At 45.6% G+C, this 16,317-nt stretch overlaps 1 protein-coding gene across 4 annotated transcripts in view; it reads right to left on the bottom strand.

The window, feature by feature from the left end:
* Positions 1 to 16,317, bottom strand: part of washc4 (WASH complex subunit 4) — a 182,564-nt gene that overhangs the window by 42,556 nt on the left and 123,691 nt on the right. For all 4 annotated transcript variants that reach the window (XM_069909975.1, XM_069909974.1, XM_069909976.1 and 1 more), the window contains 4 exons: positions 8,238 to 8,406; positions 7,992 to 8,146; positions 2,479 to 2,553; positions 2,289 to 2,393 (listed from right to left, as the gene is read on the bottom strand). In XM_069909975.1, coding sequence (XP_069766076.1) covers positions 2,289 to 2,393; positions 2,479 to 2,553; positions 7,992 to 8,146; positions 8,238 to 8,406 — 504 coding nt within the window. The remainder of the gene's footprint in view (positions 1 to 2,288; positions 2,394 to 2,478; positions 2,554 to 7,991; positions 8,147 to 8,237; positions 8,407 to 16,317) is intronic.

The following is a 16,317-nucleotide window of genomic DNA, read 5'->3' as shown; positions in this document are numbered from 1 at the left end:
GATGGTCCACATACTGTGTCAGTGGAGCATCACAGCCATTTATGGTGTTTGTCCTCAATTTGGTGGACATAATGGCCTGCAATCCCTGACATATCTGGTGAATATCTGTCTCTGGCTCTAGCTTCCACCACAATTTTGTTGCTGAGAAAGCATGCTGGGCCAAGTTTTTGTTTGAGAAGTCCTGGGAGTTCACAAGTATCCTTCATGAACTGGCAGAAACTGGGATTTCCCAGATTTCACAAGCACTCTGTTCAAACCGGCAGAAACTGAGAATTCCTTGGAGTTCACACCCACTGAATGAGGAGACTTGCAGAGGGAAAATGAGCAAACGGGAACTCCTTTCCTCCTTGCTTGTGAAAGCAGAAAGAGCCAAAAGCACTGTCAGCTCTGGCAATGGGAATGTGCTGCTGAGGGAAAAAGGCCGAAATGTAGGGAGGCGACAGAGGCAGATAGTGAGAAAAAGGCTGAAATTTAGGGAGGCGACAAAAGCAGATAGTGAGAAACCAGGAGTTTTTGTCAGCTGCAGAATGAAAGGCAGTGTGGTAAACATAGCTGTGGCAGATTCTGGGCGCCGTCCTCTCAAAATAAGAGATGTACAATTCGGTGGTGTGGGACAGAAGTAAAGAAAAAAGCTGTTTATAAACTGGGACCACCAAAGCAATGAAAATATTAACTAAAACATTTACCCCAAGGACACACTGATTTTTTTTTTGTTGCTCTCAGAGTATTTAGTTTCCAGCCAATTTGTGGAGCTACTGTTAAAACAGGTTGCAAAGTTGTGGCTGCAAATTATGGGTATTATTCAAATTACTGAAAGGACAACAACCAGAACAATGCAAGGTCACACCCACAAGTCACCCACAGTTTAGATTTAGTCATACAATACGGTACGGTGGAAAAACCAAAGCAGATACACGAAGAACGTACAAACTCCTTACAGACAGCGTGGGATTCAAATCCCAATCCCAATCTGTGTAACAACATTGCACTAACCGCTGAGCTAACCATGCAGTATCTGGGAATTCCTTTTAGCCACTGCTGCCTGATGTATACACCTAACCAGAGGGCCTCCAAATGTACAGGCAAAACTGAAAAACTATTCACTCTTTGCATGGCTAAATAAAGCCACAATGAACTTTTCTTTCTTTGGCTTGGCTTCGCGGATGAAGATTTATGGAGGGGGTAAAAAGTCCATGTCAGCTGCAGGCTCGTTTGTGGCTGACAAGTCCGATGCGGGACAGGCAGACACGGTTGCAGCGGTTGCAAGGGAAAATTGGTTGGTTGGGGTTGGGTGTTGGGTTTTTCCTCCTTTGCCTTTTGTCAGTGAGGTGGGCTCTGCGGTCTTCTTCAAAGGAGGTTGCTGCCCGCCAAACTGTGAGGCGCCAAGATGCACGGTTTGAGGCGTTATCAGCCCACTGGCGGTGGTCAATGTGGCAGGCACCAAGAGATTTCTTTAGGCAGTCCTTGTACCTTTTCTTTGGTGCACCTCTGTCACGGTGGCCAGTGGAGAGCTCGCCATATAAAACGATCTTGGGAAGGCGATGGTCCTCCATTCTGGAGACGTGACCCATCCAGCGCAGCTGGATCTTCAGCAGCGTGGACTCGATGCTGTCAATGAACTACTACTGAGGAAATTAGCAGAGGGTTTCTGGTGCGGACAATACAGGAAAGAGCAGAGTTAAGCAAATTTGACTGGGACCATTCTCTAAACACTTCCTACAGCCTTGGTCAAAAGCTGGGAATCATTTCAAACCTTTTATCTTATTCTCTCCCTCCATACTCTGATGGAACACTGTCAACCTGAAACATGAGTTAGTTGTTAAAATTTAATTAATTTAAAAATATTAATTTTTTAAAATTTATTCACACAGCACGGTAACAGGCCATTTCGGCCCATGAGTCCGTGCCACCCAATTTACATCTCATTAACCTACACCCTGGTACATTTCAAATGGTGGGAGGAAACTAGAGCCTGGGGGGGAAACCCACATAGACATGAGGAAAAAACACAAACTCCTTCCAGACAGCACAGAATTCGAACCCCGGTCCAGTCCCAATCGCTGGTGCTGTAAAAACGTCTGCTTACCGCTTCGCTAACTATGCCACCTTTTCAAGCAGAAGTTGGGCTTTTCCTCACATCCAAATATTTTGAGCATATCTTGTTTTTATTTCTGACATTCAGCATCTAAACCTTATTACTTTTTGATGCAGGTATGAGCTTAGGTTTTTGTATATCTTACCCACCAGATAGCCAAATGTACTTTGCACTTCTTCTAACTCACACTTACCGTTGTGTTCATGATACCCGTCCCATGTGTACGGATCGAGTTTGCAACATGTCTGATGTTAATTGTATTCAGATGTTTATTGTTACTTGTGCGCTCAATGAAGATCTGCAAGATGGAATAAAACCAAGTTTCAAAGTCAGAAGAAACATATGAAACTTACTGTATCTGTCACAATTTCTAAAAATGGTACCTGGTTGTTGAGATTGTAAAGATATCTTGAAACAAACACATGGATATTTCGCATGATCTCCAGAACGTCTAATCCCTGTAAACGAATGAATACATTGACAGAGCATTACCAATTGATGGCACTGACATTGCTTTGGTACATAAGAATGGGCCACCATATGCTTTAGTATGGATTCATTGCAAATTTAATCGTTCACTTCACCCCCACTTTCCAGACCAATACCCAAACTCATCTAGTTAAAAAATCCATCCTTGATAATACTTTGTAACAGTACCACCAGCTCTTGGGTAAGAAATTATAGTGGCCTGAAGAAATGCTCTTGTGAGAACATACAACAACAGCCCAGCAAAGGAAAAGGTCCTTCAGCCCATGTGGTCTGTGTCAAACAAGATGTCCATGTCTGCTGTTTATATCTGATAAATATCCCTCCATCCCCTTCATCCTCATGTGTCTGTCCAGAAGTCTACAACTATTGTATCTACTACCAACATTACTCCTGGTAGCCCATTCCAGGGATGCCCATTTCTGTTAAATGGTCAGCATGCATGTGCCCGATTTCTCTCTCTCTCTTCCCCCTCCCCCTCTCTCACCCCCTCCCTCTCTCTCCCCCTCTCTTGCTCCTCCTCCCTCTCCCTCCCCTCTCTCCCTCCCCTCTCTCTAACCCCCTCTCCCCCCAGCCTCCTTTGCTCCACGAAAACAACTCAAGTTTGTCCAATCTTCCCCGTAATTCAAACCCTCTAAATCTGACAATATCCTGGTAAACTTTTTCTGTACATTTCCAAAGCCTCCACATACTTACTTGTAATGAGATGACCAGCAGTATTCTAAGTGCAGCCAAACAAAGTTTTATATTGCCACAGCATAACCTCCTTACTTTTCTATTCAATGCCCTGTTCGGTGAAGAGAGGATGCCATTCACCTTCTTACCACCCCTCTACTTGTATGGCCACTTTCAATGTGCTATGGACCTGGACCCTCATATCACTCAGCACATCAATGCTTTGAGGAACCCTGCCATTAGATTTTCAGATTTATTGGCAGAGTACATACATGACATCACATACAACCCTGAGATTCTAAATTACCACTTAGAGTGCAAAAAAACTGTAAAGAGCATATACATGTAACAGACAATGAATGTGAACAAATTGACTGTGCAAATCAGAGTGAACAAAAGAAAATCAATAAAGTGTACAAGTAAGAGCCGTTTAATGAGTCCCTGATTGAGTTTGTTGTTTAAGAGTTTGATGGTGGAGGGATAGCACCTGTTCCTAAACCTGTTGGTGTGAGTCTTTCAAGTCAAGTCACGTTTATTTGATGTTCATACCATAAACCTTGCGGTGTACAGTGAAAAACGAGATAGTATTTCTTCGGGATAGGATCTCCTGATGGCAGCAGTGAGAACAGAGCGTGTGCTGGGTGGTGTGTATCCTTGATGATTGCTGCTGCTCTCCGATGGCAGTGTTCCTGGTAGATGATCCTGATGGTGGGGAGAATTTTGCCTGTGATGTCCTGGGCTGTGTCCACTACCTATTGCAGGGCTTTATGCTCAGGAGTATTGGTGTTTCCCATTCCAGACCATGATGCAGCTGGTCAGCATACATCTGTAGAAATTTGCCATGGTATCTCGTGTCATACCAAACCTCCACAAACTCCTGAGGAAGTAGAGGCACTGATATGAGCAGGGGCCCCAACACCAATCCCTGTGCAACAGCCTTCCATCACTATCCTCTTTCTCTTTTATGAGCCAGCATATTTAATATTCAAACTATTCAGTCACCATGAATCCCATGTATCTGCACCTTCTGAATCAGCCAACTATGAGAGACCTTGTCAATCATCTTACTAAGTCCATTACCCTACCCCCCAGCTACCTTCTCAAAGCTCTAATCAAATTAGAAAGAGGTAATCTGCCCCACACAAAGCTATGTTGTCTATAATCTGACCATGACTTTCCAAATGTATATAAATCCTATCCCTAATGATCCTTTCCAATAGTTTCCTCACCACTGATGGAAGGATTACTGGACTATAATTTCCTGGACTGTTGTTTCCCACCCCTACCTTGGACACCATTAGCCACTCTCTAATCCTGTAAACACACTGAAATGCTGGAGGAATTCAGACAGCCTTTCCAGCATCTAAAGGAGGCAACAGCACAGAAAAAAGGCCTTTCGGCCTTCTAGTCTGTGCCAACCACTATTTCGCTAGTCCTGCTCTCACTCCATAACCCTCCAGACCTCTCCCATCCATGAATCTATCCAATTTATTCTTAAAACAAGATCGAGCCCGCATTCACCACATCAGATGGCAGCTCATGCCACACTCTCACCTCTCTGAGTGAAGAACATTTCTCTAATGTTCCCCTAAACTTTTCCCCTTTCAGCTTAAAACTATGACTATTTATCTCATCAATCTGTGGAAAAAGCCTACTTGTATCCATTCTGTCTACTCCTCTCATAATCTAGTAAACCTCGATCAAAGCTGCCCTTATTCATCCAAGAAATAAAGTCCCAACCTGTTCAATCTTTCCCTGTAACTCGACTCCTGAAAACCCGGCAACATCCTAGTAAATCTTGTCTGCACTCTTTCAATCTTATTAATATTCTTCCTGTAGTTAGGGCCCCAGAACTGCACTCAATATTCCAAATTTGGCCTCACCAATGTTTTAAACACCTTCAACATATCATTAATACTTTGATTTATAAAGGCTAAGATGCCAAAAGCTTTCTTTACAACCCTGTCCACTTGTGGCGCGACCTTCGGGGAACAAAGTATCTGTATTCCCAGATCTCTTTGCTTCTCCGCACTCCTCAGTGCCCTACTATTTACTGTGCACGTTCTACCTTGCTTTGCCCTTCCAAAATACATCATCTCACACTTGTCTGCATTAAACCCCATCTGGAATTTACTGGCCCATTCTCCCAGTTGGTCCAGACCCCTCTGCAAGAAAATTTTCCTCGCTGTAACAACGCCTCCTATCTATATTTACTTATTATATATTTATTACATTATAGAACCTATTCTATTGCCAACTTTTTCGGCCTGAGCCCTTCTTCAAGGAAGAATCAGAAAAGGCAGAAGCAGGAAAACTCAGAAAGTCTCAAAATTCAAACAATGGGGGAGGAATCCAGACCAACAAAAGGTGTTAGGGGACTAGGTGAGAATTTATCATGTCTGTGCGAAAGGAGACCGAATGGAAAGGCAATAGTGGGGTAAGAAGGGTTTAACAAAAGCCAGAGAAGTCAATATTAATGCCATTCAGTTGGAGGGTGCAGCCAGGATGAGGACTTCCATGCCAGATCATCAGAGATATCCTCCTTCAAACAATGTAGTTTTCCCTCTACCATCATCAACTCTGCACTCACCCACATATCCTCCTTTACCTGCACATCTGTCCTGGCCCCCTCCACCCCCACATGCAACAAGGACAGGATTCCCCTTATCCTCATCTATCACCCTACCAGTCTTCTCATCCGATGTTCTCCTCCGCCATTTCACCAGACACATATTCTCCTCTCGTCCCCTCTCTGCCTTTACAGGGACCGTTCCTTCGTGACTCCCTTGTCCACTCATCCCTCCCCACCAATCGTCCCCTTGGGACCTATCCCTGTGACTGCTGGATATGCTCCACTTGTGCCTACACCTCCTCCCTCACCACCATTTGGGGCCCCAAACAGCCCTTCCAAGTGAAGCAACATTTCACCTGTGAATCTGCAAGGGTCATCTCCTGCATCCCGTTGTGGTCTCCACTGCATCGGAGAGACTGGGCATAGATTGGGAAATCATTTTGCCGAGAATTTGGCTCTGTCCCTTGCAATAGTGTGGATCTCCTTGCTGACATGTCTGTCCATGGTTTCATGTACTGAGACCACCTGTAAATTGGAGGAACAACACCTCATCTTCCAACTGGGCATCCTCCAACCAGGTAGCATTAATATCGACTTCTTTGGCTTTCATTAACCCACCCCCCTCAACTTCTTCTTTCCCCCCCCCTCCCCGTTGTCTCTCCTTTCCCTGTCTCCTTTCACACAGACATGATAAATTCTTAGCTGGTCCCTTATCATATCCAATTAACACCTTTTGTTGGTCTGGATTCCTCCCCCATTGTTTGAATTCTGAGACGTTCTGAGATTTCCTGCTTCTACCTTTTCTGATTTTTCTTTGAAGAAGGGCTCAGGCTTGAATTGTCGGCGATATATCTTTGTCTCCTAGAGATGCTGAAAAGACCAGCTAAGTTCCTCCAGCTTTTCGGTGTGTTTGCAGCTTATCCTGCTTCACTCCAATTCTCTGGGACCTCTCCTGTCACTAGTCAGGATGCAACAATCTTTGTCAATGCCCCTGAAATCTCTTCACTTGCCTCTTTCAATAATAGGGGATACATTCCATTAGGCCCAGGGGATTTGTCCACTTTAAAGCAATTCAGAAGACAACTTCTTTCTTGACCTCAAAATGCCCCAACACAGGAGCATGCTCCACAATATACTCCTGATCACTGACCAAGTCAGTTCCTTCATACTGGAACATGCCAGTTCTGACTACATGTCAGATGTGGGCTTGCCTGATTCTAATTGCTGTTCCTAATTCCTATCTTATCCTGTTGTAATTTGCCCCGCCTCCATTTAACAATTTTCTACAAGGCCCAAACTTAATGTTGTCCAGAACTATCTTAAAAGTTAAGGAAGCGTGATCCCAATTCCCAAAATGTCCCCCTCTGAAACTGCTATCACCAGGATCAAACTTAACCCGAGATTGTTGCTCCTAGCACTAGATTAATAGTTAAGTTGTTATATAAATTCTAATCCATATATAAAATCATGGACTTGAGAAAAATACAAAAATCTAACCCTTGATTCAGCACAGTCAATACTTCATACCCAAGACAACCTACCTGTTCCAGACCCATTGTACATCAATGCGTGGAAAGGGTTACTGCTTCCAGGTTTCTGGGGATGCTGAAGATCTCTCCTGGACTACCAATACCATCGGAGTAGTTAAAAACAATTCCATGCCACGAGGAAAATCAAACTGCAGGAGAAATTGCTAGTGTCCCTCCAGTGCTGCTCCATCGAGAGGGTGCTGGCCTACTGCATTCCAACGTTGTTGGCCAGCTGCTCGGCAGCAGACAAGAGGGACCTTCAGAGGGTCATCAGTACAGCCCAGTAGATTATCGGCTGGGCACTGCCCTCTTTGGAGGATTTATTCAGCTCTTGGTGGCTTAGTAGAGCTGCGAAAATTCTGAAAGACCCCTACCAGCCTGGTCATCATCTGTATGGCCTGCTGCCCTCCAGTAGATGTTTCAGGTCCATTAAAAAGTTTTTACCCCAGAGCTATTCATGAACTGAACACCGCCAAACAGTGATTATTGTTTTGTTTTATTGTGTTGTTGTTTTTATATTTATTGCTTGATGTAAACTCAATTTCATTGTATAGTGACAATAAAGGTTATGGATCTGATCACAGTACGATAATAATGGCAAACACCAACTCTCAAAGAACCCCTGAACACTAACCTGTTCCAAAGTCTGGCTTGGAAGGTGTGCTTCTGTCATTGAGAGACTGTAGCGCTGGGTTGCTAGATTCCTCATTTCACTGTAGGTGGCCCAATCATGGATAGCAACTGTTGTGAGGTTATAGAAAGTCTTGTCCAGATAGTGAGTCACATATGCTGTGAAACATTAGTGAAAATAATTATTACTGTTAAATGCAGACCACATAATAAACATCATTGCTAAACCGAAATCTAAAGATGAGCAAACCTTTGACATCAATGAATCGGTTCAAAAACCGTATTGGTTTGATTGAAAAGAAATCTGTCAAGTCTTTGATGCCGACTCGGAATGGATTTCGATCATCTAGTTTTAAATGAGTGTGCACGGACAGCCTCAAGTCCTTTTCGATCTCCTTGCATAGTTTATCCAAAAGGTGCTGTTAGAAAAGGATGAGGGATGCAAGGAAAGATTGCAAATAAAGAAAAAAAACACACATGAGTTTGCAAACAAAATTTTAATCTTTGAAGCTTTTGTGAATGAGTTTTAGTCAGAAACACTCATTCACTCTGCCTTTCAAATGATAAACAAGGCCTCCCTCCACTGCAATGTCAGACAGATGATCAAAGCCTCCCTCCACTGCAATGTCAGACAGATGATCAAGGCCTCCCTCCACTGCAATGTCAGACAGATGATCACGCCCAAGAATCATGCCACAAAGCTCTGCACATGAATCCTCCTTGCATATCTGACACCTGCCCCTGACACAGGCTTACCATTCCGAGCTCCATCCTAGGACACCAAGTTCACAAAGACAAAAACATCTATATTGAATTCTGGAAATCTCCAATAGCTCTAAAAATGGGGAACAAATTCTTATTTGTCTCCTCTTTTCCTAATTTGAATTGCTTCACTATCACGTGTATTGAGATACAGGAAAAAGCTTTGTTCTGCGAGATATTCAGACAATCCAACTGATACAGCAGGTGGGCCACTGATAATACACAAACATAAGCCAGCATAAACAGTGCAGGCTGTAGTGTTACAAAGACAAAGATTGCAGGGTTTGGGTTCTTCTTACACAAGCAAAATAAATGTTATTTTTAAAAATTTACAATATTGTTTGCTGTTTTAAGTGGAAATGGATTCAAGATTCCGTTATTGTCATGTAATGATACAGAGCATGTAATATTACAAGAAATTTCCTTTTGCCTGCCGTGAGGATTGACAATTGACAAAGTTCTTGCTCTCCTCCAGCCTCTGGATATCCAGAGCAAGGCCTTTCCCAAATGCCCGAATATTCCACTGGAGCAATGGCCAAGCCATTTCATTCCAGTTTTCCATTTGCCTCATATTTCTTTTCTTCTTTGGCTTGGCTTCGCGGACGAAGATTTATGGAGGGGGTAAAAGTCCACGTCAGCTGCAGGCTCAATTGTGGCTGACAAATCCGATGCGGGACAGGCAGACACGGTTGCAGCGGTTGCAGGGGAAAATTGGTTGGTTGGGGTTGGGTGTTGGGTTTTTCCTCCTTTGCCTTTTGTCAGTGAGGTGAGCTCTGCGGTCTTCTTCAAAGGAGGTTGCTGCCCGCTGAACTGTGAGGCGCCAAGATGCACGGTTTGAGGCGATATCAGCCCACTGGCGGTGGTCAATGTGGCAGGCACCAAGAGATTTCTTTAGGCAGTCCTTGTACCTCTTCTTTGGTGCACCTCTGTCATGGTGGCCAGTGGAGAGCTCGCCATATAACACGATCTTGGGAAGGCGATGGTCCTCCATTCTGGAGATGTGACCCACCCAGCGCAGCTGGATCTTCAGCAGCGTGGACTCGATGCTGTTGGCCTCTGCCATCTCGAGTACTTCGATGTTAGGGATGAAGTCGCTCCAATGAATTTTGAGGATGGAGCGGAGACAACGCTGGTGGAAGCGTTCTAGGAGCCGTAGGTGATGCCGGTAGAAGACCCCTGATTCGGAGCCGAACAGGAGCGTGGGTATGACAACGGCTCTGTATACGCTTATCTTTGTGAGATTTTTCAGTTGGTCGATTTTCCAGACTCTTTTGTGTAGTCTTCCAAAGGCGCTATTTGCCTTGGCGAGTCTGTTGTCTATCTCGTTGTCGATCCTTGCATCTGATGAAATGGTGCAGCCGAGATAGGTAAACTGCTTGACCGTTTTGAGTTTTGTGTACCCGATGGAGATGTGGGGGGGCTGGTAGTCATGGTGGGGAGCTGGCTGATGGAGGACCTCCATTTTATTCAGGCTGACTTCCAGGCCAAACATTTTGGCAGTTTCCGCAAAACAGGACGTCAAGCGCTAAAGAGCTGGCTCTGAATGGGCAACTAAAGCGGCATCGTCAGCAAAGAGTAGTTCACAGACAAGTTTCTCTTGTGTCTTGGTGTGAGCTTGCAGGCGTCTCAGATTGAAGAGACTGCCATCCGTGCGGTACCGGATGTAAACAGCGTCTTCATTGTTGAGGTCTTTCATGGCTTGGTTCAGCATCATGCTGAAGAAGATTGAAAAGAGGGTTGGTGCGAGAACACAGCCTTACTACACGCCATTGTTAATGGAGAAGGGTTCAGAGAGCTCATTGCTGTATCTGACCCGACCTTGTTGGTTTTCGTGCAGTTGGATAACCATGTTGAGGAACTTTGGGGGGCATCCGATGCGCTCTAGTATTTGCCAAAGCCCTTTCCTGCTCACGGTGTCGAAGGCTTTGGTGAGGTCAACAAAGGTGATGTAGAGACCTTTGTTTTGTTCTCTGCACGTTTCTTGGAGCTGTCGGAGGGGAAAGACCATGTCAGTAGTTCCTCTTTTTGCGAACCTCAAAGCAAAGCTCGAGGATGCAATCCGCCTCACGGACTCGTTCCCTGAAACCCTCTGGGATCAGCTGAAGACTACCATACTGCAATCCACTGAAGAGGTACTGGGCTTCTCCTCCAGGAAAAACAAGGACTGGTTCGACAATAACAGCCAGGAAATCCAGGAGCTGCTGGCAAAGAAGCGAGCTGCCCACCAAGCTCACCTTACAAAGCCGTCCTGTCCAGAGAAGAAACAAGCCTTCCGTCGCGCATGCAGCCATCTTCAGCGCAAACTCTGGAAGATCCAAAATGAGTGGTGGACTAGCCTCGCCAAGCGAACCCAGCTCAGCGTGGACATTGGCGACTTCAGGGGTTTCTACGAGGCTCTAAAGGCTGTGTACGGCCCCTCACCCCAAGTCCAAAGCCCGCTGCTCAGCTCAGACGGCAAAGTCCTCCTCAGCGACAAGATCTCCATCCTCAACCGATGGTCAGAACACTTCCAATCTCTTTTCAGTGCCAACCACTCAGTCCAAGATTCCGCCCTGCTCCAGCTCCCTCAACAGCCCCTAAGGCTAGAGCTGGATGAGGTCCTCACCCAGGATGAGACATATAAGGCAATTGAACAACTGAAAAGTGGCAAAGCAGCAGGTATGGATGGAATCCCCCCAGAGGTCTGGAAGGCTGGCGGCAAAACTCTGCATGTCAAACTGCATGAGTTTTTCAAGCTTTGTTGGGACCAAGGAAAACTGCCTCAGGACCTTCATGATGCCATCATCATCACCCTGTACAAAAACAAAGGCGAGAAATCAGACTGCTCAAACTACAGGGGAATCACGCTGCTCTCCATTGCAGGCAAAATCTTCGCTAGGATTCTCCTAAATAGAATAATTCCTAGTGTCGCCGAGAATATTCTCCCAGAATCACAGTGCCTCATATAACAGCACGAAAGCAAACAAACGTGAAAGTCTTTTGTTGCTCCAATGAGCAGGAGTTTACACATTAGCCAGTCACCTCCCTCACCAATTTCACTGGAGCCTGTGGGCTCACTGACTGGCCTCGAAGCTCAATAGAAAGACACTTCCAATGTCGATGGAATGACAAGGAAGAAATAACTCCTTGTTAGTGTAGCGGCTAGTGCGATGCCATTACAGTTCCAGCACCAGAGTTCCAATCTGACGCTGTCCGTAAGGAGTTTGCAAGTGTTCCCCATATCTGCTTTGGTTTTCCAGGTGCTCCAGTTTCCTTCTACCCTCCAAAATGTTGTAAGTTAAATAGTGCATAATTGGGTGGTATGAGCTAAAATGGCCAGAATCGGCTTCTAAATTTTTAAAAAATTAAATTTAAAACATGTTACATTTGAAAACCTCCAGTCTATTCAGGATAAACCACACAAGCAACACCCTTTCTCTTCACATCAATAACAAGCAACTATAAAATGCAAATGTCTGTTTAATGCTTCACCTGCAGCAGGTTATACCTTGTCAGTACTACCTAATTTTGGAATTTCTGGAGTCTCTGGGATGGGACAACTCATTCATCTTAGTTTACAAACTACGTTTTAGATAACTTGATGAGATCACCAATTCTCTTTCAAGATTAAAATGAAGGTAGTATCTCAAGTTATACATTGTTTAAACCTGATGCATTTTCAAACATAATAATTAAAACTGGGTAAAAGTTATGAACAAGGGGACAGGCCCTCCAACTCATCTTATCCCTGACGACTAAGATAAGCTTGTCCCATTGGCCTGCAATTGACCCATATCCCTCCAAACCTTAGGAGGTGCAGGCATTTACAAGGGCAAATGCTGGGATTTCTGCCTGAACAAAAGGTAAATTTAACAATCTCCAGTATGGAACTTTACAACACAGTAAATACTACAGTTAGAATGTAACAGACATGAAATTCTTTAACTTTGTCTCCACTTTGTCCAGCACCCCTCACAGAAATGAGGCCTCAGCAAGGAACAAACTCATGGCCCCTGGTTTACAAAACCAGTGCTCTAACCACTGAGCTATCGGAGCCTCTACTGAGCCTTAGTCAGATCCCTGCACAGGTCTAATGGGGGAGGTAAAACTATCCAATTAGATACATAGAACATTACAGCAGAAAAACAGGCCCTTTGGCCCTTCTAATCTGTCTTTCTGCCTACTTGTACCCAGTCAGTGTCCCTCCAAACCCCTCCCATACACTCTGTAATTTGTTTACATTTCTTTATTTATTTATATGTAAATGTATCTTCTTGAATATAGTTTTTTGCACTTCCAGTAAGAGGTAATTCTGCCATGCCCACAGGAAAAAGAATTTCAGGGTTGTACTTAATGTCATGTATGTACTCTGGCAATAAATCTAAACTTTGAACTTTGCCAATTATCTTAAATCTAAACTCTGCTCCTGCACGTTGCTTAAATTTGGCAAACATTCCCAGTCTCTCTGGGAACTCTGCACATGAAGGCTCCCTTCTGAATGTTACTCTGGTAAATTTCCACTTCACCCTGTTCAAGGCCACATCTCCATAAACAACTTCACAAACTGCATTCAGGTCGAGGACGTAAATTTAAATCTTTAGCAATTTAAGTTCAATAGGGGAAATTTTCTTTTACTTGGAAATGAACTGTTCAAGGCTATGCCCCACATCCATTTATTGTTCAGGTTCTATTTAACATACCTACTAAATTATGGCAATTCATTTTTTATTGAAACCAGATGACAGAATGTAATGGAGGATTAAAACCATGTACCCAGATGCTTTTTGCTCATGTGGAACTGACGACACTGGGTCCACACGCAGGTCACCTTACTTTCAGAACGAGCAGATGTAATTAAACTCAGCCATGGGGACTTATCTGAAGATACACTTTGAAATGGAATTCCACTGTGAGGCCCAGGGAAAGCAGTTGTCAAATGCAACACTCTTAAATTGACGAATTGGTCACAACCTGTCTTGCTCGAGAAGTTTTAATAAGTCTTTGTATCTACGAGATAAACCAGGAAATCATAACATCCTGGTTCCATAATAATTAATCTTCTAAATTGTAGAATATAATGTTCAGTTTTGATTTTGACTGACAAATGTTAGAAGGAGTAGGCGCATGATTAATTGTTTTTGGGGAATATAAGCCTGTGGTCCTGCTGCTGAAGTTTAGACTCTCCGAGGGGTGGGAACACCCCTTGTCAAGAAGGAAGAACAGCCAGAGTCCGAGCAACGTCCCGGTCAGGGGAGGTGGAGAAGCTGCTACCGGCGCCCTGACAACCTACTACAAGTGTGCAGTCGTTGCCTTGCTTTGGCAGTTGGGACCAGTCCAAGCGTTGATAAGTATAGTTGGAAAGGGCTTGCATATTGTAATGTGAAATCAGCTTTTAAATTAGTAATAAACATTTGTATAAACTGAACTGCTCTCGATGTGTGTGTGTCTATTTTCTTTCGGTAGCTCAAACACTGTGACCAATCTAAAATGAACAAAATGAGAGGTATAAGTTTACCCAAGACACAGAATAAGTGAAATAGGAGTGAATGGGCATACTTCCTGTTGGGCACCAGTTACTACTTTCAAAAACTTAAGACTTTGAGCATGGTGCCGAGCCACACCTAGCCAGTATGCCAAGGAGCTAAGGAGCTCTTCAGGAAGTGTAATTGCAATGCAATTAAAGGCACTTGTATAACCTGCAAGTCTAGATAGGGTTATCTCTGTTTCTTGCTGTAAAGCCTGCAATCAGTTCATTTACTGTATTTAGCCAAACCGAGTCAGTAATTAGCAGCGTTTCAAAAGGAACACAACTTCCCACCATTGCTTTAATCTTTGGATTATGAGAGCTTCAACAATTTTTAAAAATTGTTTATTAGATGCAGAAACAATCAAAATGTAGGATTCTAGTGAGAAAGATTGAATTTATTTTTTAATCTCATTCTCCAACAACCTGATGTACAAAGATGTACGTTTCAGCAGTTAATGAGGCCACAGAGCCCACAATCAACGATGACAACACACCGCCACGTCATTCACTGCCACACCACACACCGCCACGTCACTCACTGCCACACCACACACTGCCACGTCACTCACTGCCACACCACACACTGCCACGTCACTCACTGCCACACCACACACTGCCATGTCATTCACTGCCACACCACACACTGCCACGTCACTCACTGCCACACCACACACTGCCATGTCATTCACTGCCACACCACACACCGCCACGTCACTCACTGCCACACCACACACTGCCACGTCACTCACTGCCACACCACACACTGCCACGTCACTCACTGCCACACCACACACTGCCACGTCACTCACTGCCACACCACACACTGCCATGCCACTCACTGCCACACCACACACTGCCACGTCACTCACTGCCACACCACACACTGCCACGTCACTCACTGCCACACCACACACTGCCACGTCACTCACTGCCACACCACACACTGCCACGTCACTCACTGCCACACCACACACTGCCACGTCACTCAATGCCACACCACACACTGCCACGTCTCTCACTGCCACACCACACACTGCCACGTCACTCACTGCCACACCACACACTGCCACGTCACTCACTGCCACACCACACACCGCCACGTCACTCACTGCCACACCACACACCGCCACGTCACTCACTGCCACACCACACACCGCCACGTCACTCACTGCCACACCACACACCGCCACGTCACTCACTGCCACACCACACACCGCCACGTCACTCACTGCCACACCACACACTGCCACGTCACTCACTGCCACACCACACACTGCCACGTCACTCACTGCCACACCACACACTGCCACGTCACTCACTGCCACACCACACACTGCCACGTCACTCACTGCCACACCACACACTGCCACGTCACTAACTGCCACACCACACACTGCCACGTCACTTACTGCCACACCACACACTGCCACGTCACTCACTGCCACACCACACACTGCCACGTCACTCACTGCCACACCACACACTGCCACGTCACTCACTGCCACACCACACACCGCCACGTCACTCACTGCCACACCACACACCGCCACGTCACTCACTGCCACACCACACACCGCCACGTCACTCACTGCCACACCACACACTGCCACGTCACTCACTGCCACACCACACACTGCCACGTCACTCACTGCCACACCACACACTGCCACGTCACTCACTGCCACACCACACACTGCCACGTCACTCACTGCCACACCACACACTGCCACGTCACTCACTGCCACACCACACACTGCCACGTCACTCACTGCCACACCACACACTGCCACGTCACTCACTGCCACACCACACACTGCCACGTCACTCACTGCCACACCACACGCTGCCACGTCACTCACTGCCACACCACACACTGCCACGTCACTCACTGCCACACCACACACTGCCACGTCACTCACTGCCACACCACACACTGCCACGTCACTCACTGCCACACCACACACTGCCATGCCACACACTGCCACGCCACACACTGCCATGCCACTCACTGCCACTCCATACATGGACACGCCACTCACTGCCACTCCACACTGCCACGCCA

This window comes from Narcine bancroftii, chromosome 13 (genome assembly GCF_036971445.1).
Source record: "Narcine bancroftii isolate sNarBan1 chromosome 13, sNarBan1.hap1, whole genome shotgun sequence".
Taxonomy (NCBI): domain Eukaryota; kingdom Metazoa; phylum Chordata; class Chondrichthyes; order Torpediniformes; family Narcinidae; genus Narcine; species Narcine bancroftii.
This window is presented reverse-complemented; position numbering and strand designations above follow the sequence as displayed.